The 25,806-nt window shown below is 48.2% G+C and overlaps 1 protein-coding gene across 1 annotated transcript; it reads right to left on the bottom strand.

Moving 5' to 3' along the window:
* Positions 1-18: 18 nt before the first annotated feature.
* TCHP (trichoplein keratin filament binding) lies at positions 19-16,705 on the bottom strand. Its single transcript, XM_006194143.3, has 13 exons — positions 16,570-16,705; positions 15,020-15,213; positions 13,856-14,066; positions 13,253-13,309; positions 11,838-11,906; positions 10,994-11,167; positions 10,045-10,157; positions 9,796-9,862; positions 8,487-8,659; positions 7,553-7,634; positions 5,798-5,983; positions 5,068-5,211; positions 19-3,800 (listed from the first exon to the last, which is right to left on the bottom strand). The coding sequence occupies exons 2-13, from the start codon at positions 15,211-15,213 to the stop codon at positions 3,768-3,770; spliced, it is 1,503 nt and encodes a 500-aa protein (XP_006194205.1). The 5' UTR covers positions 16,570-16,705; the 3' UTR covers positions 19-3,767.
* Between the last annotated feature and the right edge of the window lie 9,101 nt (positions 16,706-25,806).

The raw sequence follows: 25,806 nt of genomic DNA, 5'->3' as shown, positions 1-25,806 counted from the left end.
TAGAAGCCAAACAAATGATAGTGGATAAATAATATATTTACACAATAAACTATGTATAGCAATAAGAAATGATTGCAGCTATGTGTTTTAAAAAATCAAAACCATAAAATAACAAATTTAGGAGAACAGAACTCATACAATGTCTGCTCTCAGATCACACTGGAATTAAACTAGAAAAATCAGTAACACACTTCTAAATAAAACAAGTCAAAGGAGAAATCTCAAGAGATATTTAAAAATATTTTAAACCAGATGAAAATGAAAACACAACTTATCAAAATGTGTGGGATGCAGTGAAAGCAGTGCTTAGAGAGAAATGTATAGAATTAAATGCATATGTTAGAAAAGAATAAAGATCTAAAATCAGTTTAAACTTCTACCTTACTAGGAAACTAGAAAAAGAGCAAATTAAATCCAAAGCAAACAATAAAAAAAGAAATAGTAAGAATTAGAGCAGAAATCAATGAAACTGAAAAGGAAATCAACAGAGAAAAATGAACAAAACCAAAAGATGGTTAAAAGATCAATAAATCGATAACCCTCTCGCCAGGCTAAGTAAAGAAGATACAAATTACTAATATCAGAAAGGAAGAGGGAACATCACTACAGGGCCCATGGACATCAAAAGGATAATAAAAGAACACTGTGAACAACTCTGTGCCCACAGATTTCATAACCTAGATGAAATGGACTTCATTCACACAAGAAGAAACAGACAACCTGAGTAGGCCTACATCTATTAAATAAATTGAATCGGTAATTAATAACCTTCCAAAATATAAAGCACCAGGCCCAGGTGGGTTCATTGGTGAATTTTACCAAACATTTAAGGAAGAGAGTATACCGGGTCCCTACAATCTCTTCCAAAAGATTGAAGCAGAGGGAATACTTCCTAACCCATTCAATGAGGCCAGCATTACCCAAAAACCAAAACTAGATAAAGACATTACAAGAAAACTACAGAACAATGTCTCCCAAGAAACATAGATGCAAAAATCCTCAACAAAATATTAGCAAATTGAATCTAATAAAGTACAAAAAGAATTACACACCACAACCAAGTGAGATTTACCCCACATGTGTAAGACTGGTTCAACATTCAAATTTCAATTAATATAATCCATTACATTAGCAATCTGAAAAAGAAAAATTACATGACCATATCAACAGATGCAGAAAAAGCATCTGAAGAAATCCAACAGCCAATTATGATAAAACTTGTCAGTAAATGAAGAACAGAGAGGAACTTTTCAACTCGATAAAAAAAAAAAATCTATAAAACAAACAAGTTGTTAAAAACCACGTTTGCATCCTTTGAGGTAGATATTTTTTCCCTAAAGTTCCCTTTTAGAACTTCTGAGTGATCATTAAGTCATAAAGTAAATACCCCTCTAAAATGAAGACATGACAATGTCAAACTCCCTAAAACTCAACAGTGGCTTCATGGCTGAGTTTCGTCAGGGTCAGCAGGCATTGCTAAGGCTAATGCTTTTGAAGGCGTTATAATGATGCTCTGTATTTCATGAAGACAACACTACCTAAAAAAATACTCCTTATATCCATAATGAACTATGGATGTACTGAATGTATTTATTGCACCAATGGTTCCTTCGGTCCGTGAGTTATGACTGGCTCTGGGCCTGCCAGTGCCGCCTGCTCACCTGTGTACTTTCTTGATTCCTGTCCCTGTTCTTGTTCAGCTGTGCACCTGCCCCAGGCCTAGCAGTGCATCCTCCCTAGAGAGAGCATGTGCTGAGTGACCAAAAAGAGGAAAAGCTGTTCACATACAGAACGTATTAGGAGTGGCTTCAACACCATCTCTTCTAAATGAACTGAACTTTGTAGAAGCATCTGCTGCACAATGATCTATAAGTCATTCGTTTTATAGTAAGTAGGAAAAGGCACTTAAGAATAATAAAACCAATATATGTGTATATACAGCCACAACACAATCAACACACACGAGCTAAGAAGAGTATGTGCTATACCAGAAACAGTAGACGGTGGAAGCTCTAAATCTGGAAACAAAGACTGAGGCTCAGTTGAGAGAGGGAAACATTTAAATATATTAGGGTAGAGAACCAGTATAATATAATCTTTAATGCTAATAAGATTACTCCCAGGCTTCAAAAACAAAAAACACAAAGAAATAAAAACTATTCAGTACATATGTGAGTGCCTATTTAACAGGCATTCTGTCCACATCCATCCTATCCTGGAGCTCAAAACATGTATGATGGCCAGTAATTCTGTGGTTTACTTAGAAGAGACTCCAGTGGAAGTGAGAGGGGAGATAAGACCACTTTCAGAAGAAAAATTAATATAACCTAGAAAATGTGACCAGTCATAGAAAATATCCAAACCTGTAAGAGGTGTGGATTTAATCAGTAATAAACCTATCATTCTATGCAACCCACGTTGCAGCAATTAAGAAAAACAACAGTGACAAAGCTTGGAAGCAATGCCGTCAGTCTGGAACTTTATTTCACAATTAATGAACATCTGAAACGGGAAGTAAATACGAGCGTGCATAATGAAAGTGGTGCTCAGGGGATCACATCCAAAGAAATTTAAGACAAGGAAATGAAGAACAGATTAAGGATGCAGTATGCAGCTCAATTTGTTTTTACAGCACAATGGAAGTGAACAGCAATACTGCTTTTAGACTGGAGATTTTTTTTTTTAATAAACTCTGGTTTTTAATAACCTGGAACACAGCCCTGTAATTAGCTATAATTTACTGAGAGATGGAATCCGGAACACAATATAATGAAAACTGAAACCTCAGAGGAAGAGTATGAAAAAAAATGCAAGTCATAAAAATATGATTATTGCTGCAAGGAATTTACAGTTATTTATAGAGATTAATCTAGAACAATGTCCCATTGATAGAACAGTGGGAAGAGAAATTTTTGGCTGATCTGTGGTTGAGTCTGATCTAGTTTCTTCAGGTTCGGCGCCCCTTCCTCTGGGCACATAAATCCCAGAAGGCTGCGCAGAGCTGAGCCCTTCCTCAGACACCGGAGGTCCAAGGCGTCCTGCCAGGTCAGCCAACCAGGTGACCTTCTGAGGCTGTTACATACATGTTGGGATCACTCCCCTGCCATGCAGTGCCCTATGGACATTCTACCAAAATGCTAATTTTTAAAGGAAGAAAGACTCATATCTCACCACCTTTCCAGAAAGCATCCATGGACCACATCAGACTGTCAAATTTCATCGTTCTTTTCTTCCAGAAAACCAGATGTGATCCTTTCGGGACCACTACATTAATAAACCCTGAAATTAATAAACTACACCAAGACCCGCAAGTTTATTTTCAATAGAATAAATTTAAATGGCAATTTTTAAAAATTTTAAAATTTCTATCTCTGGCTGGAGTCCTCACTGGAGGCTGACAGTTAGGGGTAAGACAACAGGAAACCACGTATCTGGTCATGGAACACAACTTGTAACTCCTGGCATTGATTTAGAATCTTCTGTTACTTATAAATATATTACAAGACTGTGACAGCACTGCCAGCATGTGAGTATAAAGCCCCTTTCTGGGATAAGAAGGGCAGGAAAGGGCCTCTTGCTGGTGCGGCTTATCCAGCACACCTTGAAGTCCGGCCAGACCCTTGCTCTGTTTAACTGTGAACCTGAACAGGCTCGGTGAGCTATGTTACAGTGACCCGAACACGAGAACAGAACATATAAAACTGTCTGGCAGCTGCATATCCGAGATCTCACCATCCTGGCTCTCTGTGCTTACGGTACCAACGGCGTCAGTTCCAAGCAATTCTGGGATGTCCGTAAGGCTGAGACAAGAAAGAAACCATAAGACTGATTAGGTCAGGAGTCTCTGGAGCACTGGAAATTAATCTCATTTCAAGAGCTAAAAACACAGTATATATGGCTGTTTTCATTTACAGCTAAAATGTCTTTGACCCTAAGCCATAAATGAGGCACCTTATTTTTTTTTTCAGCACCAGCCCTAAGTAACAATTCACATGGCTCTGGGACACCTTGACCTGAGACACTTACTGATCCATGATTAATTAAGTTTAGAAAATGCATAAACAGCAAGGTCCTGTATAGCACAGGGAACCATAATCAATATCCTGTAATAGACCATAATGGAAAAGAATATGGAAAAGAATACATTTATATATAGAGAGAGAGAGATATACACACACACATATATATATAATTGAATCACTGTGCTGTACACCAGAAACTAACACGATATTGTAAATCAACTATACTTCAATAAAAAATAGATACATAAAAAGAAAAAAGAAGAAAAGAACATGCCGTTCCCTGCACCTCAGGAGCTCCAGCCAGTCAGGACCCTGAGGCTCTGCAGCGGCCGGAGCACCTGCTCTGACTGTTCCATCAGCTTCCCAGACTGATCTGACCACGAGGGAGCCAGCCTCTGTCTGGCAGCGCTTTAGAGCAGCAAGGTGGCCAGAGGGGCCTGGTAAAGGAGGGGCAGAGGAGACACACCCGCTGGGCCCTCAGTCAGTTCCCAGGTGCTTTACTCATCAGCTCCCTGGAAGCAGGGGTGACGGCCTTTGCTTCTCTGTGCTCCCCTGGCACCCTGCACTGGGGGTCACTCGAGTACTTTGAGAGACAGGGAAAGGAGAGAAGAGGTCCAGAGGTGCCGAGAGCAGGAGAGGAAGGGAACCAGGCCCTGTTCCCCTGGCCAGGCTCTGCCGTCTGGACAAATGGGACCCAGCACCACTGCGCCCCCAGCCCTCACCAGCCGTGCCAAGGCCCTTCTTGGAGTGCACTCTGTCCCCAACAAGGTTGCCAGGCAGGCCGCTGAGCTGTCAGGATCAGAGTCCCTGGGCTACAGAGGCAGCAGCCAGAGCAACCAAGGCCTGTTTGAGGCCCAACCAAGGACTGAAACAGACTCCATGTTGAGGTTCCCTACCAGCTGAGAAAGGAAGAAATACAAGAGAAGAGGAGCAGGGAAGAATACGAGCTGCTGGGAAGCACCACTGAGCCCTGTGAACAGGCCTGGGAGAGCAGGGCCGGGCTGAGCGGCGCGGTGGCAGCACCCATCCCCGGCCGGCTCCCTACCTTGGGCTGGTAGCCCTGCTGGGCCATCATCTTTGCCTCCTGCTGCAGCAGGGCATCCGTGAGCTGCTCTGCCTGCCTCACCTCTTCTTCCTCCTCCTCCTCCTGCTGTTCTGCTTCCCACGCCTGCAGCTGGCGCTCTGCAACCTGGGCACCAAGGGCAAAGTCACCCCGGGACTGGCTACGGGGCAGAATGCTGCCTCCAATCCGGAGGGACAGCTGGGGTCCCCCTGCTGGAGCATCAGCACTCAGCACGAGTGGCGGCGGTGCCCTCACAGGAAGGACATTCCCGGCACCAGAGAGGCTATGTGTGTGGTACTATGTACCTTATAAAAAGCTCTGGACGTGACTGTGTGTTTGGAAGATTCTTTTGTGTTAACTCTTACGTACTCAATTGAATTAAAAAAGTCCCGGGGCCAGTGAGCCACCTGCCTGCAGATGCAGACAAGAGAGCAAGATGAGGGACAGTCACGGCAGTCTTGCTCCCACCTGACACGGAGACCTGGAGTGGAGCTGGAGCTACAATCGGGAGGGGCAGGGTTCCCGCGGAAAATAAAAAAAGGGATGCCCTGAGCCCCAAGATGTGGGCTTCCTGGACAAGGTCCAGGCTGTGGAGGAAGTCAGGGTCTCTGTGACCTGTGCCATGAGGACGCGGGAGCCCTGGCAGGGCCTGCTGCCCGCCGCTCTCATCCCCTCACTGGGGCCTCCTCCCCGGCCCAGGGCTTAGCCCCACCTGGGCTTCCAGCTCCCGCTTCCTGGCTGACTTCAGTTCTTCGCTCTCCTCCTTCTCACGACGAGCTGACTCTCTTGCCTCCTCAAGATTTTGAATGAGTTGCTCCCTGTGTCTGAGGGATTCCTCTTGCGCCTGTCGGTTTTGTTCAATCTTCTCCTGTATTTGTTGTTGTCTCCCTGTCAGAACCTAGCCTCAGCAGAAAGAAAAGGGGAGGGTGTCAGTTAGACTTTAATAGGTGCCTGTTCTACCAGCTGTGGACCGTCTGCAGCTGCAGCGACACCGAGACGCAGCCTAGTCCTCAGCCTCAGGCCCGGACGCACCAGACGAAGGCAAGCCAGGCTACAGGATCAGCCACGGCCCCACCACACCCATCACAAACAGGGTGCGCGCAGACTGTGTGCACGGAGACACCGAGCACCAGAGGTGAGGGCAGGCGGGGCAGAGCTCCCTTCCCAGGGCGCACGCACAGCTCTCTCTATCAGTACTAGAGAAAGAAAGAAACCACAAGCCACGCAGATGACCAGAGGTAGAGTCTGGGTCACCCTGCCAACCTCGTGGATGTAAACTTACTGCTCAGAGCAGCTGAAACCTGCTGTGTTTGAGACTTGGCCACAGCGCAAGATCACATCCAGATCAGGGTCAGGACTTGGGAACTAGGAACAGTGGGAGGCCACCTGCCATAACCAACAGTCATGCTCTCCAGAGGGGGCATGTAACATTTCCACGATGAGGAGGAACATTTTAAATGAGGGGGAATCAGAAGATGCTCAGGAATATCTGGTATTCATGTAAGGGAGAAGCATCAGTTGGGGCCTGATTTCCCATGGATTCTAAAATGTAGCATGCTGGCCTGCAGAATATAATTCCCATTTTAACCCACCTTAAGATAACTTTCCTTAAAAACTAAAAATAGTTACCATATGATTCAGCAATTCCATTCCTGCGCATTTATCTGGAGAAAACCCAAATTTGAAAAGATACATGCACCCCAATGTTCACAGCGGCATTATTTACAACAGCCAAGACATGGAAGCAACTCAAATGTCTATTGACAGATGACAGAATAAAGAAATTATGGTGTGTGTGTATATATATGTATCTATACAATGAAATACTACTCAGCCATTAAAAAAGAATGAAATAATGCCATTTGCAGCAAATGGACCTAGACATTACCATGCTAAGCAAAGTAAGTCAGACAGAGAAAGACAAATACATCACTTATATGTAGAATCTTAGAAAAATGACACAAATGAACTTATTTACAAAACAGAAACAGACTCACAGACATAGAAAATAAACTTACGGTTACCAAAGGGGAGGAGGGGGTGGGGAAGGATAAATTAAGAGTTTGCATTTAGCAGATACAAACTACTACATATAAAATAAACAATAAAGTCCGGCTGTACAGCACAGGGAACTATGTTCAATAGCTTATAATAACCTGTAATGACAAAGTATATATACACGTGTAACTGAAGCGCTATGCTGTCCACCATGGAAACAGCAGCACAGAAGGAAATGAAGAGTGGCTATGCGGGTGATGGGAGTCTGGGTGACTTTTTTTTGTTTTTACTTTTCTATACTGAATTCTTTTTAATAAGCTTGTATTACTTTTATAATGATATTAAAAGTCTACTAAAAATAACCAGAGGGGACTCGGTTCCCAGGACATCTGGCAGGGTCGGCAGTGGCTGCTAACTCCCCGGCCCCCGCCCCAGGCTGGCCCACGTCCCTTGCAGCCGGGACCATTACCTCGCTCATCAGCCGGTCTCGAGCGCTCCTCTCACGGGCCCACTCTGCCTCTCTCTTCTCCCACATTTCCTTGGCCTCCTCCCTAGGGAGACACGGAGCGGATGACAGCAGGCTCCTTACCACCACCGACGGCAGAAGACAACCAAAGAACCAACAGGGCTGCAGAGCACCAGGTCACACACGCCTCTGCGGGGCCAGCCTTCACACAGGCCTTCAGCAGACGCCAGTTAAGGACAGCGTCACAGCATCACTGTCGTAAGTACTTTAAGTTTCCTTTTTTCAAACTCCACCTCCTTACAGAAAGCACTTGTGATGACGGGCACCCAGGACATTTAAACACTGAAGTGACTGAAACCATCGGGACTCTGGGGAGGAGGAGGGCACTGCAGGTGCCTGAGCTCTGTCACCATGTTCCTGGGGTCACTCTAGCTCACCGTGACCTGGGACAAGTGAGTGACCACCTCAAGTCCCCGTGACCCAAGAACTCTGTGACCCTAGCACTTGGCTGGATGTCAGGATTAAACCGGATGAGGACAGTTAAGCACTGAACACAGTGTCTGGCACACAGTAAGTGCTCAGCAAATGTTACCTGTTACCGCATTACTTCAATCTAATTTTTAGGATCCAGATCTATTTACATAGACCCAAGAAGCATTCAACATCTCTGAGATCTATAAAAATTTCCTTTCGAATTTCTAAGATTTCAGATGCACAAATCCTTACTCTAAGCCCTAACAGCTTCCACCTGACATAACCCGAGGGAGACACCCCGCAAGCCAGGTCCATTAGCAAGGATGTGCGCCCCACGAATGATGGACCAGATGGACCGAGTAACAAGGTCGGGCGTTTTAACAACAGCAGGCGACCCTCACGGCGACCTGCTGACCTGCAGGGATCCAGGTACCAGAGGAGAGGCCAGGACGCCACCTCTCACCTCAGCAGAGTCTGTAGCTCTGCCTCCCGCTCCCTCTCCAGCTGCAGCTGCTCCTCGATGACCTGCTTCATCCACGCCACGTCAGCCAGGGCCTGCTCCCGCCGGGCCAGGTGCGCGCGCTGGTTTTCGTCCTCCTCCTCCAGCAGCGCCTGCAGGATGCGCCTGTCCGCCTCCTGGAGGAAGAGGAGGAAGTGCCGTGGGCCGGGTGCCCTGCCCCACAGGCAGCGCCGCTTTATGCCCCTGCCAGCTCCTCTCCTGTCTGGGACTGACTGATCAGTTGATTGACTGGCACTGAAAACAGGCATTCTTGATGCTTCCTAATGCTCTCCATACAGACGGGAGGACGTGGGCTGCTTCCAGAGCTGCCCGGGTATGATCGCTTAGGGACGGTTTAGGTGCCACAGGGGCCCAGGAGCTCCTCTCTGCCCACAGGGAGAGACCCTCTGCCACCACACGCATGTCCCTGCCCCTGGACACGTCTGGGAGTACAGCTTTTCAGAACAGAATCCAGCAGCAATCCCACAGGCTGCACAAAATGCTGACTGAGCTGCCCTGTAAGAGGGAAGCTGGCCAGGTGAAGGGCCACTCTCCTGTCCGGTCTCACTGAGGGAGCCCATCAGAATAGCTGCCAAGAATACCGAACAGCTAGTCAAAAAAGAACAAACTCGATCTAAGAACACGGATCCTAAAGGCTAAGGTCTACTGTTAGGTAGATATGCTGGACACTGCCGCTTCCAGCACAGTTAAAAACAAAACCAAAAAATCCCCCAAACTCACCGCCTCCGTGTATGCATGTGCGTGTAAATACAGTTGACTCTTCAACAACGTGGGCCTGAACAGTGTGGGTCCACTTACAGGTTTTTTCCATTAAGTACAGCACTTGTGTTTTCATTTTACAGATCTTTAAACTAACCAAATGTGCAGAAAAGCGTCTGATTAGAGACTGTAGTATGTGGACTCAGATGAACTGGGGTTTGAGTCCTGATTCTGACCGAGCCGTTTCAGCTCCCTGCCCTTGGGTGAGATATTTATCAGTGCCTTTGTGTCTGAGGCAGAGACGGCAGAACCAGGATTTCCGACTGCTGGGGGGGACGGGGGAGCTTAGCCCCCATGTGGTTCAAGAGTCAACTGTATATCCAGAAAGATGCATACCCAGACAGACAGCTCTGGGGAGGGGCCTGGACTGCGGGCGCTGCTGGTCAATGGGGAATCTCACTTGGTGTTTTCTTACGAGAACACACTCATTACTGAGCAATGGAAAACAGTTTTCAAAGATGGAAGAAACCCCAGGCTGTCACTTCAGACTCACCAATTCCTCTTGGATCTGCCGTGTACGTCTGTTGAGTTGCACGTTATACTGATGTCTCAAAAAGCGTCTAGAAATGAGAAAATACGGTTTGCCTTCAGTGTTTCATAAAGAATTAAACAGGTTAGATGGCTACTTTCTATAGACTGTATCCCTCCTGGCTTCAGGGACACCAGTGCAAGTCTGAGGAAGGGAGAGACCGGCCCGCCGGGGAAGCACAGGCGAGGGGCTGGGGGCTCTTCCCACACGCACCCCAGCTCTGCCTTCTGCCGCAGGGCCGCCATCTGCTTCCTCTCTTCCTCCAGCCTCTCCAGCTCCCAGCGCTGCTTCAGCAGATTCTCCTGCACCTTCTTCAGTTTCGTGGCCTGTGGTTGTGAGACAGTAAACCCAGTTACGCTCCTCAGACTCACAGCTTCCTCCATCCCTCCTCTCCATCTGCAGCTGCCATGACATGACAGGACGACCTGGCCACCTGGTGCTCAGAACCCCCTCCCGCCTCCAGGGCCCTGAGGCCTTTCCCAGCCCCACCGACAAGGCTGAGCCCCCTGCTCGAGCTCCCACAGGACCCTGCACAGTCCACGCCTTACTGTGATTAACATCTGTCTCCCCACCTGACACAGCTCCCACCATGAAGGCCAGGACTGTGGGCCTTGCTCCCAGCAGCACCTCGAACGGCCAGCCCAGGGCTCAGCACCTGGAGTAAGATCTAGTTCTTTGATCATTCAGGCCTGGGGACGGGGCGAGGGGGTGCTCCCCTCGCCCGACTGGGAAGATCCAGCCCCTCAGAGAAACTGCACAGCACTCTCAAAACAGCCTCCTGAGCCAAAGAGCCTCATGGCTTGTGCCCTGGCACCCGCAACCTGCTGCCGGGAGAGCTGAGCGCCGGATCGTCAGCCTGGGTGCAGTCTACTTAGTGCACTTACAGCCCAGGCTCTAAGGAGGCTCTCACAGCAGGTCTCTACGCACGCCTGAGAGGACAGGTGCTCTCTCCTGAGCGTTCACGCTGCAGAACCTGGGCACACGAGCTGGGAGAATGGAAGGACCACACGGGGGAATGCACGTCAGGAGGGGGAACCCAGGGTCGGTCCACTTCTCAGAACCACCTCCCCGACAGGATCTCTGTTTAGAGCAGCTTTCTAAGTGCCCACTTGTAACAAGCAGCAGCTGCAGGCGAGGCCCTGGCGGTCGGGCTGACCCTTACCTCCATCTCCTTCACCTTCAGCTCCTCCATCTGCTGGCGCAGCGCCTCCGCCTGCAGCTTCCCCTCCAGCTGCCTCCTCTCCTCCTCGGCTCTCATCCGTTCCAGCGCTTCCCTCCGGGCTGTCTCATACTCATTTTCACACTGCTTTTCCTCTTCCTCTTTGGCAGTGTCTTGCTGCATGGGGCCAAAGGAACCAGGGGTCAGTGTCTGCAGCACGGAGTTAGTAAAGATCCAGGGCCTGGTCCTCATTCCCACGCGTCCACACCCGAGAGGCCGTGCCACATGTAAGCTGTGTGACCCGGCGAGGGTGCATCTTCCTGGGCTCGGTTCTCCCTGGGGGAAGCACGGGAGTGGTGCTGCCCTCAGAGATGAGGCTGGGCGGGCACTCAGCACAATGCCTGGCACGGAGGAGGGACTCGAGAACCCCGGGGTCCCTTCCCCTCCCACAAGTCAACAAAACACTTTCCAAAGTGAACCCAGAGGCAAAGCAGTAGGTCCATGGAGGTGTGGACTTTTATGCCCAGAGGCTGCTGTAAACCAGTGATGTAACCTTTATGATGCAAATTACACCAAAAGAGGGTGCCAGCAACAAAAACCACCTTAAGGATGCATGTTCCATCTACCATCGGCCAGCGCTGGTCTCCTGGTCTCACCCTGCCCCGGGAGTGATCACATAGGATTCTAGTCCATGTAAGAGCAACAAACATTCAGTTTTAACATGTTAAGTAAACGGAGAAAAAGTCTATTCCTGGACTGGAGTTATTAACACCAAAACAAGGAACAAATTCAAGGGCATGTCTCCCACTACAGCACGTGGGACTACTGCCAAAGCCATATACCACACCTGTCTTTTTTCTTCTTTCTGTGTTTCCCAAGAGTTTATCACATGCTTCCTGTGAAGGTCTAGTTCAATCTGAGGATGAGAAGAGGGAGAACATTAGCTTCCTCACTGGTTCATCAGACAGACACTCACTGCAGCGCACAGCACCATGCCCTCGAATGCGGCCCAGGCGTCTTACAAGGAGGTACATGTAAGACCCAACATGACACAGTCTGAATGCAAGTCAATTAGGAAAGCAAAGGACCAGGCAATTCTAAACACATTAAGAGTTGGAACAAAGTAGCAGAAACTTCTCCCGGTAGCCTTGGGGCTAAATGGGAACAGGTCAGCAGACACTGACATAGAAATCCAATCGCAAAGGCCACCCTGTTTGGTCTAAAGCCCGCCAGGCCCCGGGGCAGCAGGAGCTGGGTGAGGAGCAGACTCAACCTTTGGCCTGGCTCCCCAGCACTTCCTCCACAAAGCGGCAGCTATGAAAACATGCACGCCTTGCATCAAGAGATGCAACAAATTCGGGGTATTACAAAGAGATTTGGACTTAAACCATTTTTTGGATCAGAAAATGAATTACAACACTGTCCAAAAGCTTTTGTTTGGGAAATTGTTTACAGAATTTTTAAATTTCTTTCTCAACTTAAAAATGTAAACATTTGCAACTAACTTGAATGTTCTGAATAAACATTTGCATACATGACTTTGGAGCCTCCACTGAAATCGACAGATGGCGGGGGACAGGCGTCGTCCCCTGGTTTACTGCTATCACTTGTGACTGGCAATTTCTCCGTGTAATTATGGATACATCAGTTAACACCACTAAACAGATACACAAATTGTGAACTGAAGTAAATGAATGATACTCGTCATGGGATTCTCTCACTCCAGCCCAATCTCCGCTGAACGATGTCACCCCAGCCAAGATGTCTCCCTCTCTCCTCGCCCAGAGCACTTGGAGACTGGTCCCCCTTCCTCCTGCCACCCCAGTTCAGACCTTGACCGTCACTCACCTGGGCTGCAGTGGCAACCACTTAATTGACAACCCCCCTTCCTGCCCACCTCAACACTGCTGCTGAAACTGCTGCTCCCCAAAATTCAGCTGGGACCCTGCTACACCTCTGCTTAAAATCACAAAGGCACTCCCCAGTGCTTCCAGGGGACGGCCACACAAGGCCGTCCAGGGTGGCCCTGTCTGCCTACCCAGCCTCAGCTCTTGGTGTTCCCCCACCCTATCTGATGTCCCAACCTCCCAGCCACTTGTAGCTTCTAAACAACCGAATGAAACCGATCTGCCGGGGTGCTTTTTTCAAAGTGGCTGTAGTGTTCTGTTTCACCCCAGCACAAGATGCAAGTCTGAAAACAAGACAGGAAACATGATTTCATCTACTTAGGCAAATCAACAAAAAGAACTCCTTGGTTTTTACCTCTCGAAGTTTGGGGTCGTTCTTTTTCCAGTGTTCATACAAAAGTTGTTCAGCAATCTGTCAAGAAAATACAAAGAGGGAAGCCTGATGTTGCTTTTCCAATCCGCTGACATTCTGGATAACCCAACAGTGGAAGTCAGCTCAGGCTAAGAGCCCCTCCACTGGCACCTGCCGTGCAGAACGCCTCAGACCCACTGTGCTGGGAGCCAGACGCCTGACTGGAACCGCACAGCACCAACAAATGACTCTTACACTAGTGACAATGCTACTGATGGGTCCAAGATGCTAAAGATCTGTATCAAAATACACAGCAGGCTTAAAAACACAGACGGGGGCTCACCATCACACAACTACTTTGGAAGATAAGATATACCCGTCCCAGCCCTTTGTGGGACCACAGAACTAGAATAAGAAAAAGGACTCAGATGTGATGATTTAAGGGGCCATAGAGAATAGAGATGACTCATGGAAACGAAGAAATCAGAGTAAGCGCTTTTCCTGGCTGGCTCTGGAGTGAACTGCAGTCTTGTCAGCTCAGAGCACCCGAGGGTGACCCCACATGGCATCCCTGACAGGCTGGGGACACCTGCTCCGTGAAGTTACCAGTTTCCTTTGCTCTTCTCGGGCTGACTTCAGATTCTCGTGCCGCTCCCGGATTCTTCTTTCCCTCAAGTTCATGCTCAGCCTCAGCTCCTCCAGTTCTCGGGCCAGCAGGTCCTGCTCCTCCAGCAGAAGCTGCCTGAGTCTCTGCCGTCGGGCCTCCAGACGCCTCCTCCCCTCCTCCTTCATCTTCTCCCTCTGGTAGGCGTGCATGCTGGGGGAGAAGGAGCCACCATAAACCAGCCGTGAAGCAGCCACACGGGGAACGCAACGCTCTGCCGTGTGGGTGAAAGACGCTGAGGCGGACATAACCTGGTGACATGGGAGGTGTCCTCTGGCCAAAGTGAAGAGAGCAGGTGGTGGAGCACTGTGCATAACAGAATCTTACTTTTGCAATAAGAAACATATAGTGAGCTTATATATGCATATGATAAGAGTGCTAGCTAATATTATTTGAGCAGTTACCGCATACCAGGTACTACATACATGGACGGTGTTATATTAATCATCACAGAAATCCTATAAAGTAATTCTGTTTCAGCCCCATTTCCCTGATGAGGAAACTGAGGCTCATTCATATAGCAGGTGTCCATCTAGGTCTGTCTGACTCCAAAGCCTATGCTTTTTTTTTTTAACTTTTTGTTTTAGGGGAAGAGTAATTTGATTGATTGATTGATTGATTGATTGATTTTAATGGCTGATTGAACCCAGGACCTCGTGCATGCTAGGAATGCATCCTACCACTGAGCTATCCACCCCCCTCAAAGCCTATGCTTTTAACTTCCATGTTTTCACATGTATTTCTATACAAATGGGCATATATGTGTAAATATATTCACACACAAACACAAATGGGGAGAAGTATGGGAGGATATGCATCAAACTGTTAATTGTGGTTCTCTCCTGGGGATTTGGGGTTACAAGGAGACGTCCAGATTCTACATGCATTTTTTGTCATTTTATGTTTTTCAGCGTAAATGTGTTACTTCACTGATGATCTTTTTTTCAATTTCCAGTTGGAAAAACATCACCGTGCAGGTAATCTGCGTGGTCCCGCAAATCCCTTGAGACCGCATGCTGGCCAGCCACACTCCCCCAGGTCTTTAAGGTCACATCTGATCAGCAAGTGGCCCTTCAGCTCTCACCAGTCGCGGTCACCACAGTTACCTCCGCTGGTAGGAGGTCTTGGAGCTCCATTCCGCTTGTTTGGAGCTACAGATGTCCGACACCTTGAAGTAGCGGCTGTTCTGATCCCACTGCTGCCGCAGCCGGGCCTCCTGCTCTCGGTGTCGCTGTCGCGCTGCCTGCTGATCCAGGAGCCTCCGGCTGCACCAGGAGGAGGGCAGTGTGGGGAGTGCCATCTGAGGAGACCAGCAGTGGAAAAAAAGGTAGCCTGCTGCAACCCCTCATCCCTTTAATGCACGGGCCTCACCCCCTGGCTGTACACTGGAATCGCCTGGTAGAACCTGGGCTCCCACTGCAAATCAACTAAATCAAAAAAGTCTTAGTGTGAACCTCCAGGCATCAGAATTTAAAAAATGACTTGCCAACAGAGCTGCAAATCATCCACTTTAGTAAACCTGTACTGCACCCAGCTGTGAGCCAGAAGTCATCAAGGGCCCTGCACTGCAGACAGACAGGGAACCAGTCCTGGCAACGCTGGACAAGCACACTGGGGACTTCTATGTTCTGCATAAAGTAACGGAGATAATAATTTACAGAGTATGTATATGTACCAAGTTCTCGACATATATGACTTTCTTCATTGTTACTATCACACCATTATTTACTTGGCCAGTGAGGAACCGTTAAGTTCAAAGAGGTAAAATGACTTGCTAGAAATCACAAAGCCAGGAAGTAAAGGAAATTTGTCAGCGCTGGGATCCTAATTCATGCCAGTCTGAGCTGAGGGCCCAGGCTTTAAAGACTGCAGGAGCTGCCTGTTGGGACCAACATGCCCTGGCTTTGACAACCCCCAGAGAGGGGCCCAAGCCAGGTGTCACAGCTGGAACTGTTCTGGGTTAGCGTGGAGGGAGCTCCTTCATTTTACAGATGGAGAAGCTAGCACCTGGAGAGAAAAATTGATTTGCGCAAATCAAAGAGCAATCTGGGGACACCACTGGAGACTTGAAAGCAGTCTCACTCCAGACACCTTTTCCCCTGGTCCCAAAGCTGTCCCCACGTGCAGGGTCTTCACAGTGCCCGGCTATGACAAGGTTTAAGGAGCTTCTGTTGAATAAGCAAACAGACCTGGGCCCACACCAAGTCTCAAACTCAGAGGAAAATAATCTGCGTCTACGGACCAGCTGAGCCTGAGGCTGCCAGTTTATGACCTGTCTTCAGACTGTGGCAAGCTTGACAAACTTTGTTCCTTGCCCTGTGAGCCGCCCGCGGATGAATCTTTGCACTTAAGTCAAGACACTTAAGATTCCGGTCCCGGATGGGCCACCCACCAGCTGGGCTGCTCCTTGAACAAGTCGCATCCTTCCCTCAGCCTCAACATGCAAATAGGACGACGAAAGCGGTTGCAGACAAAAGTGTCCGCCTCAGAGCGCGCCGGGAGCAGAGTGAGGACGAGAGCCGAACGCCCAGGCGCCCTGCCCTCGCGTCCCGGGACGGCGGGCGCGCTTCCCGCCAGCGCGGGGCCGCCTGCGGCGGCGCTCTGCGCCTCCGGGCCCCAGCGCCGGCTCCTGGCCGATCCCAAAGTCCCGACTCACATTTCTCTGCGCCCCGGAGTTTCCGAAGACTGCTGCAACCCGCGATCCCGCAGACTTCCAGCAAGACCTGCTTGGCTCGCTCGGCTTCGGGGAGCTGTGCACCTACGTCGGCCGTTTCACCGTTCGTTGCCGGGGCAACGGGCCGACGACGGAGCGCCTCGAGGGCCAAGCCTCCTCCAGCGCGATTACTAGACGCACAGAGGAAAAAGGAGGCTGTGGTTTTTTTCTCTGGCGCCCCCGTGTGGTGGACGGGAGCTCAATTGCAAACGTTACTAGTCCTGGAAACAGAAGGAAAGAGGAAAAGAATTGTTCACTACACGATATTCAGGATGGTGGTTACCTGGCGGGGATGAACCTGAGGAAGGAGGAGGGGGGCGGAGTCAGTGGGATATTATAAGCCTGGCTGCACACGAGAATCACCTGGGAACCTCTTAAAAATCCAGGTGCCCAGGGTAGGGAGGGTATGTCTCAGCGGTAGAGCTGCCTGCTTAGAGTGAGGTCTTGGATTCAATCCCCAGTGCCTCCCTTAAAAATAAACAAATAAACCTAATTAACAACCCCCGCCCCGGGGAAAAAATCCAGATGCCCAAACCAAACTCCGGACAAATCCCATCGGGCTCCCAGAGGGTATCAGTGGTTGTCAAGCTCCCCAGGTGCGTTTGTGCTTGGTAAACCAACCGCTGGTATAAGTAGGTACAAGTTATTGGTAACTTTCTAAGGTGGTGGTGGGGCCAAGGGTGATCATTCTGTTTGTGTGTTTAATAACTCACATGTGTCCCATGTATTATTTTAGGTATCAACTATTACATTAAACAAGCAAATAAAAATATTCACTCTTTCATTCATGGTCTTTCCATTTTCCCATCCTTGTCTTCATTTATTCGTTCTTTCATGCCTTTATTCATTTCTGTATTTTTCCTGGATGCAGTATAATGTCCTGTTGAACCTCGTGGCCTCTCTTCCAGCCATGCTTGTTGTGTGGTCTTGGATGGGTCACTTCATCACACTGTGCCTTAGCACTCTTGTCCGTGAAATGAAAATGTTAAAGTAATTAAACAGGAGGCTATTAGACTGGGAGGCTCTGACACGTCAGTGGCCCATGCAAGCAAATCGAAACCCAGGCCCAGAGCGCTCTAATTCGAGAAAATGGAATTTACCAATCCCAGACAGCCAGTAACTAGGCTTCCCCAAGCAAGACAACCATGTAAGCTATAGCCCACTTCTCTATAAAAACCTCTCCTAGGTCCTGCTGGTAGAGCACTCCTGACCACCTGCCTGATTCAAATCGATGTTTTGAAAATTTTACTGTGCCTCAATTTTACCTTTTAGCGAGAATTCTATCAAGGCTACTCTCTAGATTTGCCCCTGTGAGACGAAATGAAGGTTTCAATGGAGGGTGCCCAGAAAGCAGAGCACCTGGTGCATCTCAGGTAAGCACGCCCTCTCACATCTCTCTTTTTTTGACACCTGTTTACTTAGCATCTGCCCTGCCCTGGGCAAGAGGTTCCCCAGGGTTACCTACTCTGATTGGTCCCAACCTCTTTGGCTAAGCTCATGGCCACTCTTCCATATTATGTCCCCAGTGGCAAGGGGAAGCAGCTACCCTCTCTGATCAGCCCAGCCAGAGCTGCCCATGCAACAAAAGAGCCCAATAAATAAATTCCCTTTGGCGGGCCTCCTTGAGTGTGGGAGGAACTTCAGACATAAGTGAATGGTGTTGTAGGAGACTTGCCTTCAGGTTCTGATTTTGTGCCTCTTGGGCAAGGGCTTTCCACTCTCTGGGCCTCAGTTGCCTCATCTGTATCATGACCTTAAAGGATCAAACAGGCCACACCAATGGGATCGAGGGCCTAGGGCTTGACTGGCCTGGTGCTGAAAACCTGGGGCCCCAGGCCGTAGCCTCTGGGCCTCTTCTGAGATGGCACTTGCCCGAGGAATCCTAGCCTGAGGTGGTAGAGTCAGGGCTTGAACCCAACTCTGTCCGATTCCGGGGCCTGAACCCTCTGTGCAGCACCGAGGGGTAGGGATCATCACCTTCCCTGCTGTGGTTCCCACGCCTGGCACAGAGCAGGCACTTAATAAACATTCGTCGAGAATGAATGAGTAGATGCCCCCGACTTTGAGTTCCTTCTTTTTCTCCAAAAAAAGAGGGAAAGATGGTGTTGAAAGAAGGCAAAAAGAAAGACCAAAAGGAACTAACGTTGTTGAAATACCTACCATGTGCCAGAAGCTTTTAGATGTATTTTCTTGTTTAAGCTTCCCTCCAACACGTGAGGTTCCTGCTCCCATTTTGCAGATGAGGAAACTGAGACTCGGAGAGGTCAAGCAACTCTCTGGAGGTCACACAGCAAGGACATTGAGAGCCAGGATGTACACCCAACTCCAGCGCTTGTGAGCCTCTTTCTAGTCTGCTTTTCCGGGAGTTTGTAGCTTACAGGTGTAGCTCCTGAGTTTTGGGTTTTGGTTTTTTTTTTTCTATGGACGTACTAGGGATTGAACCCAGGACCTCACACATGGTGCTATACTGCTGAGCTGTACCCCACCATACCCCAGCAAGGATAGATCTTAAAGGAGGCCAACAGATGTGGACCAGCTGGGCTATGTAAAGAGTTCAGCCATATGAAATATTGGTGACAGGCTGTTGACCATGGCCCACAGAGGGTTAGGAGGGGAGGCCCTGAAAGGCAACCGTTGCGGTTGACGCTGCGCACACTGGGCCCTGGGCCAGCACGCTGTTCTTAGGGCTGTTCTTGGACTTTCTTTGGGTGTCCTGGCACAGGAGGAGAAAACAGGAGTGGGCAGATGGCATGACAACGGGGAAGCAGCTCCCTATTAGCTGAAATGTGACAGTGCTGAGGGCCTCGCAGTGCCCTCACTTAATTACCAGGTGGCGTTGCCAAGTCACATATATATATCTATGCTGGGTTTTCACAGCATTTCAACATCAACCACCCTGGTTTCTGTTTCATTCCTGGGCTGGTCTCCCCACCCTCCCTGAAGACAAGGTTGCAGAAGTAGACGATGAGCTCAAAGGCCCTGGGGCTATGGGGCTGCCTCTCAGAGCCCCAGTTTCATGTTTTAGTAACAATAACAACAGGAATAATAATAACAAGGGAGGTTAGGGATCCGTGAGGGAAAAAAGGGTGAAAGGCTTTTTCACCCAAAACAATGGCTATCCCTAGAGGCCAGAACTAGGGGTGATTTTTAATTTTTATGTCTCGCTGGGTTTTTAATTTTACCATGGTCACTGTTATTTCTGGAGTGTGATTAAAAATAAAGCATCAGTTGGTTAATTATAAAATCCTGCATTTCCCTCCTGCTTTATACTTTATGAGTTACTTTCAGTGCGTGAGTAGCTCTCAACCCAGGCAGTTCGGAATCACCTAGAGAGCTTTTTAAAAATCCTGACGCTTATCCCCCGAGACAGAGGTTCTGATTTCATTGGTCAGGGTTGGGGCCCGAACATCTGTATTTTTTTTAAACTTTAAAGATTTCAGAATAGTTTTAGATTTACAGAAAAATTACAAAGATAGTACAGTTTCCTTAGACTTTGCACCAGTCTCCCCTGATAATTAACGTCTTATTATTTCATCTTATGACAGCTAATGAACTCCCCTGTAGTTAACATCTTATGAACATTGCATATGCCTGTAGGACAGGCGTCTGGCATGGGACCCCCCAGGGTTCAGTTCAAGGTGTCAACAGAACTGCATTCCTTTCTGGAGGATGCAGGGGAGAGGCAGTCTCTTTGCCTTTTGCTGCTTCTCGAGCCGGCCACAGTCCTTGGCTCACAGCCCCTTCCTCCATCTTCAAAGCCAGCAGCATAGCATCTCCCTCTGACAATTCCTCCATAGTCACATCTCCTTTTGATTGTAATTGAGGAAGCTTGTCCACTTTTAAGGATTCAGGCACCCACCTGGATAATTCAGGATGGTCTCCCATCTCGAGGTTTTTAACCTTAATCACACCTGCCAAGTCCCTTCCGCCTTGGAAGGGAACATATCCTCAGGCCCTGGGATTAGGAGGTGGACATCACTCCACCTTCCACAGAGGGGAGGGGAACATGCCCTGTTAGTTATTGTCACTCAATTTTGTTGTTGTTGTTGTTGTTTTAATCTGGATGCTGCCATATCACTTACTCCTCTGAGCGCTCTTGGCCTACAGCCCTCCCCTCATCCCTCCCAGTGTGAAGGTCATTGCCCTGCAAGAACACTGAGCAGGAAAGCCTGCCCTCTTCAGGTGTGGCCGGGACCGCCCATCACACCAGGTGAGCTCATGAGGACTTCATTCTAACAGACTTGCTCCAGTGTGCAGAGGAGGCTGGAAAATGGAACTCTGCTTCAGAACCTTCCATTCAGAGCCCTCTGGGAGCTCCGACTGCTTCCGTCTACTGGAACACATTGATCTGATGGAATGGCACCAAACGTTTGTTGGGGTTCGTGTTATTTTTCAAGGCCAGCCCAATGTGAATGAAGGAGGCTCTGATGGCTCTGAACTATTTCGTATCTCTGAGCTTCAGTTTTCTCACCTGTACAATGGGGATATGATTAACAGCTGCCTTAACCCAGTGCTGGGTGCAGGATTAGCCCTTGGTGCGGGATAACTACTGGTGTCATAATTGCCCTGGTGCTGACAGTTTACTGCACAGCAACCCCCTCGACATGCTGGACTTAGTTGCCTTTCTCCTCAAGGAAGGAAGAAATTGTTACAGGCAGACCTCAGATATTGCGAGTTTGATTCCAGAGCACCGCGGTAAAGCAAATATCACAATAAAGTGAGTCAAATGAATTTCTCGGTTTCCTAGTGCATATGTAATTTATATTTTCACTATACTGTAGTCTATTGAGTGTGCAGTAGAATTATGTCTAAACAAAGAATACACACACCTTAATTAAAAAATATTTTATTTGGGGGTTATGGCTCAGTGGTAGAGTGCATGCTTAGCATGCACAAGATCCTGGGTTCAATCTCCAGAACTTCCATCAATCTGAATCAATTAATAAATTTAATTACCTCCCTCCAGAAAAGACAAATAAAAATCTTTTAAGAAGTTAAAAAAAAAAAAAAACAACTTTGTTGCTAAAAAAAATGCCAACCGTCATCGGAGCCTCTGTGAGTCATAATCTTTTTGCAATCATCATATCAAAGATCACTAATCACACATCACCGTAACCAATATAACAATAATGGAAGAGTTTGAAATATTGCGAGAATTACCGATGTAATTGGTGACACAGAGACAGGACGTGAGCAAATGCTGTTGGAAAAATGGTACTGATAGACTTGCTTGACACAGGGTTGCCACAAACCTTCCATCTGTAGAAAAGGCTGTATCTGCAAAGCACAATTTAGAATGAGCCCTGCCTGTACTAAATGGCTCACTAGGGTTGATAAGCGCATAGCCATTCTCCCGACTTCTCTGCTCAAGCTGCACCCTGATTGGGGCAGGGTATCCACTCCTCTCTCTATGATTCTAGGGTAACTCCTGATTTGTCTAAGCCAACTGGGATGGATCCATGCCCTTGTGGGTGACTGGGCTGGCGGTGGGCTTGGGTCCAATTCTGACCAATGGCACTTGAGGGGACATCCCCTTGGGGTGTGGGGTGGTTTTTCAGGGTCTGCAGGAGACCGTGGTCATCACAGGGCAGGAACAGAAAAGAATCTGGTCCTTGACGGTCATGTTGAATATGGAATTAACCCACCCCATGGGCTCCTACCCAGTAGCTTGGGATTCCTTATTTTGCTTTAAAACACTTTATTTTTGTTATTTTTTATGGTTAAAAAAAAAGCATGCAATCTGAGATCTACCCTCTTAACAGATCTTTACATATACAGAACTGTTGTAAATGGATACAGAAGCCGTAGTATATACACACAATTGTTTTTAGTCCTTTTTAGGAGATAAAATTGTCTTGTTGCCCAAGTCATTTTTCAGTCAGCAGGAAGTATTCCCATCGATAGATTTTTCTAGGGCAGCATTGCTCAAAGTTCAATTCTTTTTTTTTAATATGACTTTTGGGGGTAAAATACACATAAAATCACCATTTAACCATTTTCAAGTGTACAGTTCAGTGGCATTAAGTATATTCACCATGTTGTAGAAGCATCTCAAAGTGTGATTTTTTTTTTCTGTTTCCACTATTTAATGTAACAAAAATCAGGTCATGGACAGAGAACGTCAAATAGCATATGGTGTCACTTATGTGTGGAATCTGAAAAAAAAATACGAATTTTATTTACAAACCAGAAATAGACTCACAGACATTGAAAACCAACTATGGTTACCAAAGGGGAAAGGAGGGGAGGGATAAATTAGGAGTTTGGGATTAGCAGACACACACTACTATATATAAAATAGATGAGCAATAAGGATGTACTGCATAGCACAGGAAATTATATTCAGTATCTTGTAGTAACCTATAATGGAAAAGAATCTGAAAAAAATATATATATGTATGTATGTATATGTATAACTGAGTCAGTTTGCTGTACACCTGAAGCTAACATTGTAAATCGACTACACTTCAATAAAAAATAAGAATTAAAAAAAATCAGGTCATGGAAATATAAATCATCATCATTATCATCCTGCGCCACACGTCGCACTGTGGGTGTGGATATTTCCATGACCAGGGTATTATTGGCAAGAGATGCCACTAGAAAACAAAATAACTATTCATACACTGCTTTCCCCAGGCAGGTTGGCAGCTGGCTCCGGCCCACCCACACGAGAGAATTCCAGAAGAACGCTGCTCCCCGGCAGTGCAGCGGGGCCTGGATTAGCAATGGTTGTTCTTAACTCAGCTTTCATCACTCGGCATGGTTTCCTTGGCCGTGGCTGGATTTCTGAAGACCGGCCTGCGCCACGTGCAAACAGCAAGCTTCCTGGAAAACATGTGGTGTATGAGACCCTCGCTTTTAGAACCAAAGTTGAGTTCTTGGACTGTTACAACAGCTGGGGAAGGGATGTCAGAAGTTCGTCCCCAGTTCTCTCTGCAGGGTGAGGCCCGAGCGCAGGCCTCTGTGACAAGTCCCCTGCTGGATCTGACGTCCCCACAGCTCAAGAACCGCCTGGCACAGCTCAGTGGGGCTCACCCCTTCCAAATCCCTCCTTTTACAGCGGGGAGCCCGAGGCCCAGAGACGGGAGGACTTGCCCAAATGAGGTAAGTGGCAGAGCCAGCCTCTCTGGGGGGAACAGCTGGTGGCCCCAGTGTGGGAAGGTGGAACTGGAAGCTGCAAAGGAGAGGACACTGAGCTGGCACCTGCTTAGCAGCTGTGGAACATCAAGTGTCCTGGGTGACTTCCCTTTATCCTCAGTGCCTCTAGGAATTATGGGTTCTCACAACTCCATGTTTCAGATGGGGAAACTGAGGCTTAGCGTGGTTGAGCACAGGACACCAGTGGCTGTATAGTGGGGGTCAGGTACCCACTACAGAGCCCACGCCAGTTCCACTCTGCTGGGCTGTCAGATGGGGGCACGGTCCACCAGGATAGGCAGGCACATTGAGCCAACCCTGGGTTTTCCATGTCTTTCCCAGACATGGGCGCCCACTGGCCATCCCTGGAACACAGAGAGCCTTCACTTCCTAAGTTCCAGGTGACTGGTGGATGGTGTCGAGGCAGCTGCCTTCCCTACTTAACCATGAGCCTTCCTCGGCTCCCCATCTCCCTCCATGTGAAGCCACGCCATGAACAAGCCACTGGACCCAGCATGGTCCAGTCCCTGGCTGACTTCACCCACCACACCAGCCTTTTCTTTAAGTCTCACGGCCAGTGTTTCCACTGTGCTGTTCCCTCTGCCTGGAAGGCTCTTTTCCTTCTAACTTCTCATCCTTCAGGTCTCGGTGTAAATGCCCCTTCCTCTGAAAGCCCTCCCCCATGCCCTCCAACTAGGCCAGGTCGCCTGGCCTCAGAACACACTGGATTTTGCCTCCATAGGGTTCACTGCAGCGTCAAATAAGTGATTTTAAAAATTTACATCCGACCCATGCTAGAACATGAACTTAGTGAGAGCCAGGGCCCTTGTTGTCTGTCCCAGACTCTGCTATACTGCTTGCACACAGTAGGTGCTTAATAAAAACTGAGCAAGTGAGTGAATGAAACTATGGCCAGTGGGGCACTATGTCCTCATCGTCAGGGTTGTGGGAACATGAGCTGGAGGGCCGCGCCTCTGTCGGAGAGGTTTGCCACAGAACCTGGACAGTGTGCAGGACCCGGTTCCTAAAAATTAAGTGCAGTCCCTGTTGAGCAAAGCACCTGGGATGTTCCCAGGCTCCAGTGTTGAATTCCAGGAGCCTGTGTCCCTGAGAAAAGCTTCACCACTCATCCTGTCCCCTGAGGTGCGCCTCTACTCTGCCCTTATCGGGACAATAAATTGCTCACATTATTGGCCAGGGTCCTGCAGAAAAGCCAGCTGCCAGGGGCAGCAGGAGTGAGGGACACACCTCCAAAGCCACTATTAAAATGAGAACATAGAAGGGGCTTTTGAAATCATCGTGCCAGACCCATTCACTCAACACGTGGGGAAACTGAGGCTCACGAATGGAAATAGAGTCTTGAAACCTGTCGATAACAGAATCAGGGCCAGATCCCGGGTCCCCTGAGGGGTGGGCCTGGGGGCTTTTATACTGCTTCTACCCAGAATTACTGAGAGCTGGGGAAGACATTTTTAGCATCATCAACATCCTCATCTTCAGCTTCCCCGTGTGACTGACATCGAGTGCCAACCTGTGTCCCAGGTGGATCCCTAAATCCTTCAGTGCCATCTCCTTGAATAATCTCAATACTTTGTAGGAGGGGCTGTTATGCTCCCCATTTTACAGATGAAGAAACTGAGGCTCAGAGAGCTTATGTCATCTGTCCAAAGTCACACAGCTAGAAGTAGTAGACTAGGGTTTGATCGCATCTGTCTGTCAGACTCCAGCATCTGTGCTCCTCTGTGTTTCCTCAGGCCCTCATTTTCTGATGCTCAGATCCAGGGAGTGATTCATCCCTGGTGACAAAACCAGGATGTGTGGGCTCCTTGAGTGGGCGCCATCTTTGAGCCCACGATGCCTGGCCAAGCCGGCTCCGCGTTGGTTGTGGAATCAAGAAGTCATTGGGATAAATTGGGAGTTTGGGATTTGTAGATATTAACTACTATATATAAAATAGATAAACAACAAGGTCCTACTGTATAGCACAGGGAACTATATTCAATACCTCGTAATGGCCTATAATGAAAAAATGTGAAAAGT

The sequence above is a fragment of the Camelus ferus genome, chromosome 32, assembly GCF_009834535.1.
Source record: "Camelus ferus isolate YT-003-E chromosome 32, BCGSAC_Cfer_1.0, whole genome shotgun sequence".
Taxonomy (NCBI): Eukaryota; Metazoa; Chordata; class Mammalia; order Artiodactyla; family Camelidae; genus Camelus; species Camelus ferus.
This window is presented reverse-complemented; position numbering and strand designations above follow the sequence as displayed.

Bases quoted from the DNA above. Each gene is read 5' to 3' on its own strand.
- TCHP (XM_006194143.3), bottom strand. From the start codon at position 15,213: ATGGCACTCCCCACACTGCCCTCCTCCTGGTGCAGCCGGAGGCTCCTG. The intron at 5,984-7,552 runs GTAATGGTCCCG...TGCTGAGGCTAG, and splicing joins GAGACCGGCTGATGAGCGAG to GTTCTGACAGGGAGACAACA. The intron at 5,212-5,797 runs GTGGGGCTAAGC...CTTGGTGCCCAG, and splicing joins AGCGGGAGCTGGAAGCCCAG to GTTGCAGAGCGCCAGCTGCA.